This window comes from Liolophura sinensis, chromosome 10 (assembly GCF_032854445.1).
Source record: "Liolophura sinensis isolate JHLJ2023 chromosome 10, CUHK_Ljap_v2, whole genome shotgun sequence".
Classification (NCBI taxonomy): Eukaryota; Metazoa; Mollusca; class Polyplacophora; order Chitonida; family Chitonidae; genus Liolophura; species Liolophura sinensis.
Window position 1 is genome coordinate 3195938 of NC_088304.1, and position 17525 is coordinate 3213462.

Sequence of the window (17525 nt, forward strand, 5' to 3'; positions counted from 1 at the left end):
TTAAACTGGTTGCGATTGCAGATTAACATGGAATAGAGTGGGGGAAATCTGCTAAGCAAGGATTTCCAGGCAACATCATGTCGCTTGGAATAACGATACATCTGCTACAAAATCTTCACAGTTTGAAAGAGAATCAGGTTGTTCTAAGATTCTATGATTTAATATTGCCAGTGATGTACCGGCCACAAAAACCGAGAGGGCCGCCGAAACATCGAGTTGTCACTGTCAACATGCAACGCGGGCAGGGAAAGAATATTAAGCACAATGCAAATGAAAACTGGCTCGATTATACAACACTGAAACAGAGATAAAAGCACAAGGCACTGACATGATAACGTTTTGACAGTTTGTCCTTACACTTACCATATCTGATGTGCCCTCTTCAGTTCACCTCAAACACTCTGCCATGATCTAAATTCAGCTGTAAAAGAACAGCGCCCTCTAACTAGGTCAGGGGTAGACCACTCTCCCTTCTCACAGTACAGACAAGGCCATATGATCTATTTATATAACACAGGTAGGCTACTGGTGAATGTTGTGATATATATATATTTCATTTTTAGCTGTATGCCTTTCTGCGAGACCACCTTCTTCTGCGGCCTTATATTTACTGTTGCAAAGGTTGCACCATTTGCCTCAGAAAAATCTAAACATGAATTATCTTTGGTGTAAGTGCAATATCATAAAAACAACCCAAATTGCACTGTACACTATAATTTTAGTCGCTTTCACTCTTAGAATACAGTCCTTTGCGTCAGATAAAAAACAATGCTAAAATACCAGTCAACTGATTCCTGTATTTCTCTAGCAATCATTTGCCGATAAAACAAAAATGCTGAAATTTGTATTGTCTCTTGCGCTGAAGTGAACATTATTTACGTACATATGACTGGTATTTTTATCTTTGACGTTAGTCAATTTTAACTTTTTCTATTTTGATTGGTATTATTTATTATTTATTGATTTATTTGTTTTGGCATATATTGCCATGTCTATTGAAACGATTAAACATGATAAGCCAGGTCTGTGCCACTGATAGATGTCAACATTGTACCACCCATCTGGAACCCCATTGGCGCCCTCTAATGATCATGTGACATACGATCATGTGACACTTAAACAAGATGGCGGGGAGAAGGTAGGGTTACGTGTTTTTGTGTTTATTTCCTGCCTTAGTGCCTTTGTACGATGCAGCAAGCTATTTAATAAGACAGTGGTGTTTCTAGATTATAGGTTTAAGAAAGCCATGAATGCCAGGATTGTCAATAAATTTTAAACCTGGGGTTTGCTGGATTACTGGAGGGAAACACGTCCACACTGCAACTACAACACTGTCAGTGAAGTCATGAAGGTATATATGGAAGGAGGAACAACTCGCTCAGTCAGCCCAGCAAGCCGGCCAGACATACCCCCTATGCTTTTCTATTCTGAATGAACATTCCCGTGACCAGGCAGCCTTTGATATCTAATGTATAATACCGCGCCTGACAGGACATTCGCGAGCGGGACTAAGGGTGAACTGCCTCCAGAGGGATCCCATCATGCGCACTTACTTTGATTAAAAAGCGTCAACCCCAAATTCTATGCACAACAAAGTTGTAGTAAGGTCATATTTGTGCGTTTAAGTGAAGTGGGCATTTTGATCATATCTGTAGGAATATTGTATCGAAAGATATAGGATGTAGAGGATAGCGATATTTATTGAGCTGTCAGGAACATTTTTTTATTTTTTCACTATTTTCCGCCTTACATAGTGCGATAAAATTATGTTTTGCGGGTAGCATTGGTTTGTGCCATTTATCTAGTGCTGATGGATTATGGGCACCAAAGCCCAATGTGTTTAAAACGATGATTGAAAATTACCCATTTGAAATACATGAGCCTGTTTTCAAAAATATTCACAATTGGTCATGTTTGAGTTCCATAAACTCACATTTCCGCACAACTATTGATCTATAGTTTAGGAAAATAAGATCGGGAAAATACTTGACTGAATGTGCACATATATCAGTTTGGAGCCCCATAAGCGGTTTGTTAACCGGGGTGATTTTTGTAAACACTACATTCCTATATATCTCGAAAAGCACTGCTAGTTGTCATAGGTCATGCACAGCCCCCACTGGTTTTGAAAATGTACCTGCTGTAAATGTGCGACTATGTTGAACGGTTATTAGCTTCCTGCTAATGTTTGTCTATAAAACCCATAGCCACTGCTTATGGAGACATTTGCAAGGGCAGCGTTCTATAGTGAACCATTGTGGCAGGTGTTAATAAACTTTGGTGCATTGGCATTTGGACCAACTCCCACCAGGCGGGAATGTCGTCCTTGTTTAAACCTCCACACTTATAATATATATATATATATTGGTGGCATGTTTTATTATTATTTAAAAATGGCTTTTTGTGGTAAATCTAATAAAGTGAAATTCGAATTAACCACATGAAGCTGAATTCTCTCTGCATGAGTAGCTGTATCGGGTGACAGGCCTATATTATAAAGAGCTTTCAGGCGAATGGTCCAAGGCCAAAATACGTACTCTAAATTATCATCAGGGATACAGAAAGAATAGGAGAAAAACTGATATAATTTTGTCGAAAATGAAGACGAAACAGATGGAAATTTGAACACGATTTGTATGTCATGGTGAAACAGTGCATTACATGCAATTCATGCATTGAAGCACTGTGGAAAAATAATGTCTGGAAACTTTGTTGTGTCCATTGCCGAAAGGGAACAAATGAATCGCTGAAATGTTATTAAATCAATGAGCCTTTATATTAGAACTGTTTGTAAATATACTTAAAAAACACTTCTACCTCTTCATTAACCATAGGCTTGTATGTATGCATACATGAAATATCTTCATTTGCTTGGCAAGGATGTTAAAATGTAAAAATGCCACAATGTGGACAGGCTCATCCCCTGTTAAAACAAAGCCGAAGCCCTGCTGCGTCGTATCGTGCATTGAACACTTTGAAGAACCCGAGTTGTTCCTCCTTCTATATATACCTCCAGGTGTGATGAATAATGTGAATAGAGCATCTGATCTTAACTAAACTAAGTTTACTATTTTAACACTGTGAGAATCTGTAAGTTGAGGCTGCTATCACGTGGTAAAGTGACTTCAATTCATTGAAGAACCAGCTTTTCACCATAGGCATCTAAGAAAGGGCTCATTGCCTAACAAAAGGACAAACCTCATCCTCATCTTTGCGACAGCCCATTTAGGTTATTTTATTTACTCACGAAGGTCATGGCTACTAGCATGGAAGGTGCCTCGGTGGCTGAGTCGTTAGAGTGCCAGCGCATCGCGATGACACAGAAGCCTCTCACCAATGTGGCTGGCTTCCACTCTCTTCATACATGGGAAGGTCTACCAGCAACCTGTGGATGGTTGTGAGTTTCCCATGGGCTCTGCCCAATTTTCTCTGACCATAATGCCTTCCGCCGTTGTACAAGTGAAATTTTCTTGAGTACAACATAGAACGCAAATCAAATAAATAAATAAATACTATCATGGTCCTCAAACTCAATTCATTTGTTCATATTTAGCTCATTTCCAGGTTGGATCGTGTTACAGACTATTTCTTTGCTCTCTCTTCTCAACTTTAAAGCTTTATGGACACACTGCAAACCATTCAAGCCGTCAGTCACATAAGGAGAATAATCAGAAAGTTAGCCTGTAGTTTCGTACAAAATGAAATTTGGAACATCATCAGTTTTGTAAGAGCTCGGAAGTTGGAGATCATTTGATCGCCCTAGCATGGGTGAAAGCAAAGTGGCCATGCCATGTTGAAGCACAAGGAAAAGCGGCCCATGTTTGCTCTGGTTGTGCAGGAAAAAAACATCACGTGTGCAGAAAGGCTCAAGCTGTGCGGAAAGCTGTAAATTATACAAATCAACAAATACGCTATCGCTGACCACATTTCACATACTTCACTATAGAATGGATGTTTTCCAGTAACAATCATGACTTCCCTAAAAAATAAACATAATTAAACCTTGGATTTCCTGTGCCTTTCTGGTATCAATCCATGAGAAAAACAGACTATACAGACAACAACCTAAACTTTGGACAAGTGATAGTTGTCAGCAATTTAGACCTTATCGTAATAAAGTCAGTAGTCTGCTCTGTCTTGCAAGGAAACAGTATTTCGAACATCAGTTTAAATCATGAGTAAATCACGACATAAAAAAGTCCTGGAAAATTATTAATGAACAAGTGTGTCGAAATAAAACAGCAAGTAAGCGGCAAGTTTTCAGTAGAAATGGAAGTGACATTTGTGATGAGACCGTGATTGCTAACAATTTTAATGATTACTTCAGTTCAGTAGAGGACAAACTAGTGAGCAACGTGGACTCCACAAAAATGAACAATTTTCAGATTTTCTTGGACAACCAGTTGGATCAGAGTTCAACTTTCAGCATGTCTCTCCATATTTTATTCAATCTGTGATAGGTAAGCTGAAAGGTAATTCCTAGCCTGGGTTAGATGGAATACATACATCCCTGGTGAAGTTAGTGTCATATGTAAGATCTACACCTCTAGCACACATTATCAATTTATCTCTTACTTCTGGAACTGTTCCGAATAGTCTAACAATAGCTCAAGTCTTGCCTATATATAAATTTCACACATTAAACACTCTGTAAACAAAAAGACCTTTCTAATCCTTTATTACTCACTTATTTATCCATATCTACTATACGGCAATATATCATGGGGAAAGGCATATCAGACATCAGACATATCAGAGCATATCAAGCCCTTGTACATAGTTCAAAAAAGGGCAGTTAGAACAATTACTGTATCAGGCCACCTTTGCCATACCCAATCGCTTTTTTTGTGAACTGAAAATCTTACCTGTTGCAGAACTATCACTGTTTTCTACTCTGTTACAAACTCACATTTACTTTTATTCCATAGCCACTATTACTGTAAGGTTAAAGTCCTGTTCAATCAAACAGGAAATTTTAAATCCGTATCACACCTGAGATAGACGTCGAGCCTTCCACAAACCATTGTATAAAACAAATCTATCATATTATTTATTCAGAACTCCTGGTGACAGTGAGTGTTATAAGCTTCCATTAACACAAAGATCAGTTTCTTCTAAATCGCACTATCAATCTTTAGTAAAATCTTTCTTTAGTCTTACATAACACAATTAGGGCATAGTTCAGGTAAAATAAATTTATATATATATTTAGATAGAAAAGAAATAATTTAAACAAAAATTGTCAGCATCACCCCTCCAATACTGTTATTACTTATATATGGGATAGAACAAGCTCAACCTGAGCTTTATTCCCACCATATATTATATCTTTCTACACTTCATTGTTATCACATTGTGTCTGTATTTTGTTGATGTCTCAAAATCCAATGTATATATTTATTATTGTATGGCTAATAAAATCATACAATCAGTCAATTTCAAAAATAGGTATTTTTCCAATGCTATAAAATGAGGGGGACAATTTTTTTTGCCCATGAAATCTGTTACGAAGGCGGTCACATGGTCTGTTTTCTGGACCATCTTTCAAAACATTTTTCAGGTATACCAGTGCATTTATTGTCTTTATGAAAGGCATAATTTTAATGTCTGATACTAAATCTATCTGGAGGGACTAAAAGGAAGATTATGATTGTGATGTTTATACTGAAACTGATAGCAAAACTTTATACTGAAACGGAATGCATTCTGTGGCATAAGTGTCGTCAAAATAGGAAGATTGGCTGAAGCTTGTAATGTGCAAAAGGTTTTTTTCCATGATTTCTCATGTAGGTGTAACCACCATACTCTGATATGGTGATATAAGCGACAGTTCATGCAAAGTTCAAAGTTTGTATTCTAGTATTGTGTGCTGTGTATATTTCAGCTCCCTTTGGACAGCCAGTCAGATATTCTTTGTGTATGACCACACAACTCTGCAGAAAGAAGAAGATGATCTCAAAGATGCCATTGTTTATTTTTCCCCACCCAGTGTAGGTATATAAATGATCCTTGCCTGGAATAATTGTTTAGATGACACAGCCAAAGATTGTTAGTTGTTAGTTTTAAGTTTCTAACTTTTTTCTTGGTTGTGAATAAAAAATCATCTTCATTATCTTGTTCATCAGCTCATTGTATTTAAACGATCAAGCAATGAGATAGATAAATGAATAAATTATTGGTTGAGATGAGTTTTTAGTAACGGTCAGATTTATTTAGCATGGACAAATATATGTTTAGTGCTCACACTTTGTGTAACAGCTTATAACGACATTCAAAACTAAATGCTGATACATCTTGATGATGATGTTGATGATGTATCCTGTGATGATGTGATGATGTTGATGATGTATCCTGTGATGATGTTGATGATGTATCCTGTGATGATGTGATGACGTCTGGATGTGCACAGTGTGACGTTCTGTAAAGTACATAAATACAGACTATCAGCACAATGAAGTGGAATTCATTTTTTTTAGTTATACCATTGGCAATGCAAGCATCATGGCAATGTTATGTTATAGTAAATGACTATGCCAAACAAATGTCAATTAGACAAAGACAAATGTCTACATAAATCAAAATGAGATTTCTCCCCAGTATTGCATCAAATAACAGACCAAATAATACATCCATTGTATAGCAAACCTAGTGATGCTGTGAGAGTGAACGTTGTATAGGTATTCCAGTACCAAGATCTATTATTTTGAAATTGTTATCTTATTGGATTGTGAATTACTTCCTGTCGTAACTTGATTTTAAGGACACATGGAATATTTGGTTTTAATTTCTTTATATGAAAGGTTTGATGCGGCCTAACGTATAAAAGTAAAATGAAGCTTTCTTCTTGGGTTGTAAAAATGGCTATAATTCTGACTTTTCCTAAGGCCGCAGTCGTCAGTCCGAAAATTAAGTAGCCTGCTGTGGTGATGCCAGCAGTGATAGCCATCAAAACAACTGTGTTGGGGGAAGAGCCCAAGTTGGGGCGATAAGCTGGTGCTGCATTTCATATATGTTTATCGATGACATCATTCCCAAATAATTCCAATCATTGATGGAAAATATGTGTTCAGTAGAGGGGTTATTATGCAATTTAAAGTATGCCTCAAAGCTGAAAATTTTATTCTTGTTTTCATTTTGACACCTCTTTCTTCCTCATTTGCCTTAAAACCACACTCTTTGTGATATAGTACCTTTTCATGTATCCTTCAAGGTGGACGATGATGACCAGTGTGCTCTGTGCGGTCAGCTTATGGGGATGGTCAGTTTCTTCCAGGCCACCTGGGGAGCTAAGCCACACTTCTACCACCTGACCAATCAGAAGTTTGTACTGATTCACGTGGAGGAGAGGTACACACTGGTGAGTTTGTGAACATCTGTATTTATGTGGGGAAGAGCTACACCCTGGTGAGTTTGTGTATATCTGTACTCATGTAGGGGAGAGGTACATCCTGGTGAGTTTGTGTACATCTTTATTTATGTGGGGAAGAGCTACACCCTGGTGAGTTTGTGTATATCTGTACTCATGTAGGGGAGAGGTACATCCTGGTGAGTTTGTGTACATCTTTATTTATGTGGGGAAGAGCTACACCATGGTGATTTTGTGTATATCTGTACTCATGTAGGGGAGAGGTACATCCTGGTGAGTTTGTGTACACCTGTATTTATGTGGGGAAGAGGTACACCCTGGTGAGTTTTGTGTTCATCTGTATTTATGTGGGGAAGAGGTACATCTTGCTGTGTTTGTGTACATCTGTATTTATGTGGGAAAGAGGTACACCCTGGTGAGTTTGTGTATGTCTGTACTCGTAGGAGAGAGGTACACCCTGGTGAGTTTGTCTACATCTGGTTTTACGTGAAGGAGGGTTACATCCTGGTGAGTATGTTGTATTCTGTATTAATGATGGGGAAGAAGTACACCCTGATGAGTTTGTTGTATTCTGTATTAATGATGGGGAAGAAGTACACCCTGATGAGTTTGTTGTATTCTGTAGTAATGAAGGGGAAGAAGTACACCCTGATGAGTTTGTGTGCTTCTGTATTTATGTGGGGAAGAAGTACACCCTGGTGAGTTTGTTGTATTCTGTATTAATGAAGGGGAAGAAGTACACCCTGATGAGTTTGTTGTATTCTGTATTAATGATGGGGAAGAAGTACACCCTGATGAGTTTGTTGTATTCTGTATTAATGATGGGGAAGAAGTGCACCCTGATGAGTTTGTGTGCTTCTGTATTTATGTGGGGAAGAAGTACACCCTGGTGAGTTTGTTGTATTCTGTATTAATGAAGGGGAAGAAGTACACCCTGATGAATTTGTTATATTCTGTAGTAATGATGGGGAAGAAGTACACCCTGATGAGTTTGTGTGCTTCTGTATTTATGTGGGGAAGAGGTACATCTTGCTGTGTTTTTGTACTTCTGTGTTCATGTGGGGAAGAGGTACACTCTGGTGAGTTTGTGTATGTCTGTACTCATGTAGGGGAGAGGTACACCCTGGTGAGTTTGTGTACTTCTGTGTTCATGTGGAGAAGAAGTGAAAACTGTCGAGTTTGTGTATTCTGTATTAATGTGAAGAGGAAGTACACCCTGGTGAGTTTGTGTACTTCTGTGTTCATGTGGGGAAGGGGTACACTCTGGTAAATTAGTACACAGCCACTTGTGTATTCTTGTGGGGAAGAGGTACATTCTGGTAGGTTTCTTCTGTTTAATGTTGCTCTTATTGAAATGTCTTTGATCGACACTATAATGGTTTTTGTGAACATAAATATGTTACATCAGTTAAATTGTTGTGTTTTTCAGGCATTAGGGACTGAAAACTCAGTATCAGACCACTGTTTGGAACAACAACTTCAGCTCCTGTACGACACATTTACAATGTACATGGGCAGCCTGGGGACTATTAGACAGGTATTTCACTGCCCTCTTTTGTCAGGCACAGTGTTAACAGATGGGCGCTAGAAATTTCACCTTGCCCTTTTTTTGTCTGACACAGTCCAGAACAGAGAATGACTTGTTTGTTTGTGGCCAGTAAACAACCTGAAGGAACCGGTGAATGCAATGGACAACTTGTCTTTACCTCTCTTGTAGAGGGATTATTATGAACATCTTTTGATTTGTATGTCCATTTGTCTCCTTCAAAGGGACCAGTTAGGCAACATATAACAGCTGTTGAAGGGAAAACTACTAAATCGATCTTAGCATTTTTAGACAGGAACTGGAGATCCCAGAAAATACGGTATTATTTTTGCCACTTGTGAAAATTTAAAAAATTGTCTGAAATCAGACAGCTTGGATGAACTCTGTTGAATGGGCAATTTGTAACAATTGAAAAACATCAGTTTTAGATACATCAATATTTCTGTAATAGCTCATTTCTGTTTTTCTACATTCTGTTGCATAGGAAATAGCTGTTGCTGTCATGACGTAGCCTATGGGCATGTTAGACTATGTCTCACTTCTCATAGTTAAGTTTTATGCGTCTTAGATTATCCTTGCGATACAGTATAGCGCTTGTAGTGTGACAAGGGAGGTAATTTAGTGGATGTCTATTGATCTGTGGGAATTCAAGGTAAATTGAGGTCTTGGGGGTCATTCATTGAGTTAGGCCAGCTTTTTCTGTGGTTTATAAATGTATCCAGACGTCCAGTTTTTATGCCTTTATCTTTGATTTGTGTTCTACTCAAAGACTATGAGGGGGGGGGGGGGGGGCTCCGTGGCAGAGATGATTAGCGTGCCAGCATGGACTGGCGTTCTTAAATATGGTGTAAAACAGCAATCAAACAAATAAATAAATCAAAGACTATGTTTTTTCTTCCAGGATTGCGAATGTAAAGGCACCTCATTCTCTGACGCTCTTCAGTCAGTCTGGGAATGCTTCCTGCCGTTCTGTTGTGCTTACGGTGATGATGTCCGCAGGGGGTTCTTCAGTCTCCCTACGGTGGAGTTGCCTAAGGTAGAGAATATACCAAACATTTCGGTACAGTGGAAATGAAATCTTATTTTCTCATGTCGAAGGCATGCTGGTGTTACATGAAGTTCATTGATCTGGGGAACGATTGTCTGTGGCAAGGCCTTTTGGATGTTCAGGGCAACTTCGAAGTATAAAAAAAGATATAAATTTGACGTGATTTTTTTATTTTTCAAGTCTTTAATATCTTTGAATGAAAAAAAGGTTTTGATTAACTGTTTAATTTCAAAGCCAGTATTCTTTGCAAATTTAGATCGATAAGCTAAGCAAAATATACATGTATCTTTTCATTTTGGCAACCTTTAGTGAAGAATGGTATTAAAATTTACTTCACTGCATATAAATATAATATCTCGAGTCAGCAAAATCTTTTGTAAGACAGACTGGTTGCATACGGTTAAGATTTGAAGTTTCTGTTATGCCAGGCAATTTATAATAAAGCGAAATCAGATGAAAATATGAATTCTTTGATTAAATAAAATGGCTTCTGTATTCTAGTGGTTAGTATACTAGTGCAGACACAGGAACCTCTCACCATTGCCACGGAAAGTTCTGTCACCAACCTCACCTGCGGATGGTCAGGGGCTTTCCCTCAGGCTCTGCTCAGTTTCCTGACAACGTAATGCTGAGCTACATCATATAAGTGAAATATTCTTTAGTATGGTGTAAATCACCGATGAAATAAATAGATCAATAAATTTATGTAAAATGTTGACTTTCACAGTCATAAGAATTGGTATTCTTCCACTGACCACCTGTGCGTAAATGGACAAATTGCATCAATGGTCTGATGCAGACGCAATTTAAATAAATAAATACTTTTTTCTGTTGCAGAGTGGAGCTGACATTTTCCTCCAGGCCTCGTCGATGTTACAAGCTAGTAAGAGAAGACCTGGCGTGCTAGGGGGTGCTGTCTTGTCATCAAATGGGTTTGTAACTTTTTATATTGTAACAAATAATCCGGCATACTGGCTACCTCTCCGGGCATACATTGGAAGATCTGTCAGCAACCGGTGGAGATGGTAAGGTTGCTGGTTAACACTGGACATTCCGAATTCTTGTGCCAATAAAAACTGATTTCCATTGTGAAATTGAAAAGCTTTTTGTGACAGTCACTGATGCATCGGTACCTTTGTGACAGCCACTGATGCAGACAGATAAGGGTGCATGGGTACCTTTGTGACAGCCACTGATGCAGACAGATATGGGTGCATGGGTACCTTTGTGACAGCCACTGATGCAGACAGATAAGGGTGCATAGGTACCTTTGTGACAGCCACTGATGCAGACAGATAAGATTGCATGGGTGCCTTTGTGACAGCCACTGATGCAGATGGATAAGGGTGCATGGGTACCTTTGTGACAGCCACTGATGCAGACAGATAAGGGTGCATAGGTACCTTTGTGACAGCCACTAATGCAGACAGATAAGGGTGCATAGGTACCTTTGTGACAGCCACTGATGCAGACAGATAAGGGTGCATCGGTACTTTTGTGACAGCCACTGATGCAGACAGATAAGGGTGTATCGGTATCTTTGTGACAGCCACTGATGCAGACAGATAAGGGTGCATAGGTACCTTTGTGACAGCCACTGATGCAGACAGATAAGGGTGCATCGGTACCTTTGTGACAGCCACTGATGCAGACAGATAAGGGTGCATCGGTACTTTTGTGACAGCCACCGATGCAGACAGATAAGGGTGCATAGGTACCTTTGTGACAGCCACTGACGCAGATAGATAAGGGTGCATGGGTGCCTTTGTGACAGCCACTGATGCAGACAGATAAGGGTGCATAGGTACCTTTGTGACAGCCACTGATGCAGACAGATAAGGGTGCATGGGTACCTTTGTGACAGCCACTGATGCAGACAGATAAGGGTGCATCGGTACCTTTGTGACAGCCACTGATGCAGACAGATAAGGGTGCATCGGTACCTTTGTGACAGCCACTGACGCAGACAGATAAGATTGCATGGGTACCTTTGTGACAGCCACTGACGCAGACAGATAAGGGTGCATAGGTACCTTTGTGACAGCCACTGATGCAGACAGATAAGGGTGCATGGGTACCTTTGTGACAGCCACTGATGCAGACAGATAAGGATGCATAGGTACCTTTGTGACAGCCACTGATGCAGACAGATAAGGGTGCATGGGTACCTTTGTGGCAGCCACTGATGCAGACAGATAAGGGTGCATGGGTACCTTTGTGACAGCCGCTGATGCAGACAGATAAGGGTGCATCGGTACCTTTGTGACAGCCACTGATGCAGACAGATAAGGGTGCATCGGTACTTTTTTGACAGCCACCGATGCAGACATATAAGGGTGCATAGGTACCTTTGTGACAGCCACTGACGCAGATAGATAAGGGTGCATGGGTACCTTTGTGACAGCCACTGGTGCAGACAGATAAGGGTGCATAGGTACCTTTGTGACAGCCACTGATGCAGACAGATAAGGGTGCATAGGTACCTTTGTGACAGCCACTGATGCAGACGGATAAGGGTGCATCGGTACTTTTGTGACAGCCACTGATGCAGACAGATAAGGGTGGATAGGTACCTTGGTGACAGCCACTGATGCAGACAGATAAGGGTGGATAGGTACCTTGGTGACAGCCACTGATGCAGACAGATAAGGGTGTATCGATACTTTTGTGACAGCCACTGATGCAGACGGATAAGGGTGCATGGGTACCTTTGTGACAGCCACTGATGCAGACAGATAAGGGTATATAGGTACCTTTGTGACAGCCACTGATGCAGACAGATAAGATTGCATGGGTGCCTTTGTGACAGCCACTGATGCAGACAGATAAGGGTGCATGGGTACCTTTGTGACAGCCACTGATGCAGACAGATAAGGGTGCATGGGTACCTTTGTGACAGCCACTGATGCAGACAGATAAGATTGCATAGGTACCTTTGTGACAGCCACTGATGCAGACAGATAAGGATGCATAGGTACTTTTGTGACAGCCACTGATGCAGACAGATAAGGGTGTATCGGTACCTTTGTGACAGCCACGGATGCAGACAGATAAGGGTGGATAGGTACCTTTGTGACAACCACTGATGCAGACAGATAAGGGTGCATAGGTACCTTTGTGACAGCCACTGATGCAGACAGATAAGGGTGCATCGGTACTTTTGTGACAGCCACTGATGCAGACAGATAAGGGTGTATCGGTATCTTTGTGACAGCCACTGATGCAGACAGATAAGGGTGCATAGGTACCTTTGTGACAGCCACTGATGCAGACAGATAAGGGTGCATCGGTACCTTTGTGACAGCCACTGATGCAGACAGATAAGGGTGCATCGGTACTTTTGTGACAGCCACCGATGCAGACAGATAAGGGTGCATAGGTACCTTTGTGACAGCCACTGATGCAGACAGATAAGGGTGCATCGGTACTTTTGTGACAGCCACTGATGCAGACGGATAAGGGTGCATGGGTACCTTTGTGACAGCCACTGATGCAGACAGATAAGGGTGCATAGGTACCTTTGTGACAGCCACTGATGCAGACAGATAAGATTGCATGGGTGCCTTTGTGACAGCCACTGATGCAGACAGATAAGGGTGCATGGGTACCTTTGTGACAGCCACTGATGCAGACAGATAAGGGTGCATGGGTACCTTTGTGACAGCCACTGATGCAGACAGATAAGATTGCATAGGTACCTTTGTGACAGCCACTGATGCAGACAGATAAGGATGCATAGGTACTTTTGTGACAGCCACTGATGCAGACAGATAAGGGTGTATCGGTACCTTTGTGACAGCCACGGATGCAGACAGATAAGGGTGGATAGGTACCTTTGTGACAACCACTGATGCAGACAGATAAGGGTGCATAGGTACCTTTGTGACAGCCACTGATGCAGACAGATAAGGGTGCATCGGTACTTTTGTGACAGCCACTGATGCAGACAGATAAGGGTGTATCGGTATCTTTGTGACAGCCACTGATGCAGACAGATAAGGGTGCATAGGTACCTTTGTGACAGCCACTGATGCAGACAGATAAGGGTGCATCGGTACCTTTGTGACAGCCACTGATGCAGACAGATAAGGGTGCATCGGTACTTTTGTGACAGCCACCGATGCAGACAGATAAGGGTGCATAGGTACCTTTGTGACAGCCACTGATGCAGACAGATAAGGGTGCATGGGTACCTTTGTGACAGCCACTGATGCAGACAGATAAGGGTGCATGGGTACCTTTGTGACAGTCACTGACGCAGACGGATAAGGGTGCATAGGTACATTTGTGACAGCCACTGATGCAGACAGATAAGGGTGTATCGGTACTTTTGTGACAACCACTGATGCAGACAGATAAGGGTGCATAGGTACCTTGGTGACAGCCACTGATGCAGACAGATAAGGGTGCATGGGTACCTTTGTGACAGCCACTGATGCAGACAGATAAGGGTGCATAGGTACCTTTGTGACAGCCACTGATGCAGATAGATAAGGGTGCATAGGTATCTTTGTGACAGCCACTGATGCAGACAGATAAGGGTGCATCGGTACTTTTGTGACAGGCACTGATGCAGACAGATAAGGGTGTATCGGTACCTTTGTGACAGCCACTGATGCAGACAGATAAGGGTGCATAGGTACCTTTGTGACAGCCACTGATGCAGACAGATAAGGGTGGATAGGTACCTTTGTGACAGCCACTGATGCAGACAGATAAGGGTGCATGGGTACCTTTGTGACAGCCACTGATGCAGACAGATAAGGGTGCATAGGTACCTTTGTGACAGCCACTGATGCAGACAGATAAGGGTGCATGGGTACCTTTGTGACAGCCACTGATGCAGACAGATAAGGGTGCATGGGTACCTTTGTGACAGCCACTGACGCAGACAGATAAGGGTGCATCGGTACCTTTGTGACAGCCACTGATGCAGACAGATAAGGGTGCATGGTTACCTTTGTGACAGCCACCGATGCAGACAGATTAGATTGCATGGGTGCCTTTGTGACAGCCACTGATGCAGACAGATAAGGGTGCATGGGTACCTTTGTGACAACCACTGACGCAGACAGATAAGGGTGCATGGGTATTTTTGTGACAGCCGCTGATGCAGACAGATAAGGATGCATAGGTACCTTTGTGACAGCCACTGATGCAGACAGATAAGGGTGCATGGGTACCTTTGTGACAGCCACTGATGCAGACAGATAAGGGTGCATGGGTACCTTTGTGACAGCCACTGATGCAGACAGATAAGGATGCATAAGTACCTTTGTGACAGCCACTGATGCAGACAGATAAGGATGCATAGGTACCTTTGTGACAGCCACTGATGCAGACAGATAAGGGTGCATGGGTACCTTTGTGACAGCCACTGATGCAGACAGATAAGGGAGCATGGTTACCTTTGTGACAGCCGCTGATGCAGACAGATAAGGGTGCATCGGTATTATTCTGTGTCATACTGTATACTAACTATTTTATTCCGTCTTCTTGTCCGAGTCAGGGCATACCAAAGACTTTAAAAATGGTACTTGTTACTGCCTCACTTGCTCAGCATTGAGAGGTTAGAGGAAGGAAACAGGGCTCGTTGGTCCAGTGTCAGTATAATGTGACTGGGTGAGGTGTCATGTCTGGTGTCCTCAGCATGATACTTCAGTGGCGGCAGCACTTTGACTCACACTGTCACAAGAAGACATAGTATATATACACACACCTAATGACTTCTGGTCGTCATATGACTGAAAATAGTTAAGTACCAAGTTAAACCTTAAGCATTCATTCATTCATTCATTCATCCATTTATTGGTCTTCTTTCCCCAGGATTCTCTGTACTCAGTTGTCAGAAGAATTGACCAGCAGGTTTCTAGTGATCAAACCCCAGCAGAATCATGTATGTACATAATTATTTCAGACTGTTATGTAAATTTGTTTTCAACTTGTGTACATTTATCTTAAATTTCTTAAGATTAGTCTTCAAAAATTTTGTGTGCATTTTGTTTTGAGCTCGCCTGTGTAAAGTACAGGCGTAGCTTATGTGGTACCCTGAGAGTCATCGTTGGTGTCCAAAAATAGAGAAAGCAATGTTAAACAAAATGTTAGGGCTGGTATCTTAAAAAATTCCACAAGTATTGAGCTCAGGGTTTGCACACATGTAGAGCACAATAACACAAGGGGGATATTCCATCATTGATTGGATGTGTGCATATTAAATACCATAAATTACTGAATTCCTGATTTAGTGTATTGTGTATTAAAATCAAAGTTAAACAAAATGTTAGGGGTGGTTTCTCAAAAAGTGCTGCATGTATTGAGCTCAGGGTTTGCTCACTTGTAGAACATAATAGCTGAAGAGGGATATTCCATGGTTGATCAGGTGTGTGCATACCGTAAATTACTGAATTTCTGACTAAGAGTATTGTGTATTAGAATCAATGTTAAACAGAATGTTAGAGTTGTTATCTTAAAAAGTATTGCACATATTGACCTGAAGTTTTACATGCATATAAAGCACATTGACCCAAGGGGGATTTCCATCACTGATGCTCTGTGAGCCTATTAATTGCTGTAAATTACCAAAGTCACGATTTCAGTTCTTTATGCATTGAGCTGAAATTTTGCATTCATGTGTTTCATACAGGTGAGCTTTTGTGTGGCCTTGCTACCAATTCTATGTTTTGTTTTGCAAAATGTTTAGTTTTGTGTAATTCATTTCAAAATTTTGTGTAATTCTGTGTAAATTTATTTCAAAATTTTATGAAATAAATATGTAATACCTTTTACACTTACACATATGTAAATTTTTTGTTTATGCATGAGACCATGTTATGGACCGAGTTATGCTCCCAAATATTTTGATAGATTTATTTAGGTTTTTAATTTCTTCATGATAAATGTTTTAATGAATGGCGTTAATACAATAACATTTAGTCAGTCAGTCAATCCTATGTGGTAGTGGCCCCGATTTAAGTTCACTTAAAAGTTGTTATAATCTAAATACCTGACATACTCAATTTTCAAAAACATTTAGAAACCATGAACGATTTAAAGTGAAATTCAATCGTCTGTTTTGTCATGTTCCAGTTACCATGTCAACAGGTGCAAACAGGTCAGTACAACATATTTGAAAATTAGTAGTACAGCAATTTTTTTCAAGGCATCCTGCTTTTTTTTTTTAATTTTAAGCCTTTTACCTTTGAAATGCATACATGCATTATAAGATGCAACCAAGTTATGCAGCCACTAAAAAAATGAACAAAAAGGGTCCATGGGATGACCTTGTGACTTGTCTCGTCACCAATATAGTCTTATTCTGTAACGTGAAGAGTAGCTGTCATATTTGTGAAAATTGTGCATCAGCAAGGGAGTTAAGGAATGGCTAAATAGAGATTTGACGTTCATGTGTCCACTGATGTAGTCTTTATTTTCTTTTGTCTTTCAGCAATATGGTGTTCATGTCTGAGGGAAAGCTTGTCAGTAACTTGTTAAAGGTTGAAGGTTTACTTTAGTTCTCTCCACCAATATTACTGACTGCCATTATACAAATGGAAAGCTCTTGAGTT

At 40.6% G+C, this 17525-nt stretch overlaps 2 protein-coding genes across 2 annotated transcripts in view; one reads left to right on the forward strand and one right to left on the reverse strand.

The window, feature by feature from the left end:
- The window catches only part of LOC135476578 (phosphorylase b kinase gamma catalytic chain, skeletal muscle/heart isoform-like), a 43144-nt gene extending 42728 nt beyond the window's left edge, over positions 1 to 416 (reverse strand). Inside the window, exon 1 of the mRNA XM_064756649.1 lies at positions 364 to 416. The gene's annotated coding sequence lies outside the window, so the exon portion shown is untranslated. The remainder of the gene's footprint in view (positions 1 to 363) is intronic.
- A 2717-nt stretch (positions 417 to 3133) lies between these two features.
- Positions 3134 to 17525, forward strand: part of LOC135476687 (uncharacterized) — a 31723-nt gene continuing 17331 nt past the window's right edge. The window contains 8 exon segments of the mRNA XM_064756796.1: positions 3134 to 3397; positions 5885 to 5990; positions 7211 to 7357; positions 8796 to 8903; positions 9814 to 9948; positions 10798 to 10892; positions 15787 to 15856; positions 17047 to 17071. Of these exon segments, the coding sequence (XP_064612866.1) occupies positions 3267 to 3397; positions 5885 to 5990; positions 7211 to 7357; positions 8796 to 8903; positions 9814 to 9948; positions 10798 to 10892; positions 15787 to 15856; positions 17047 to 17071 (817 nt within the window). The 5' untranslated portion in view covers positions 3134 to 3266.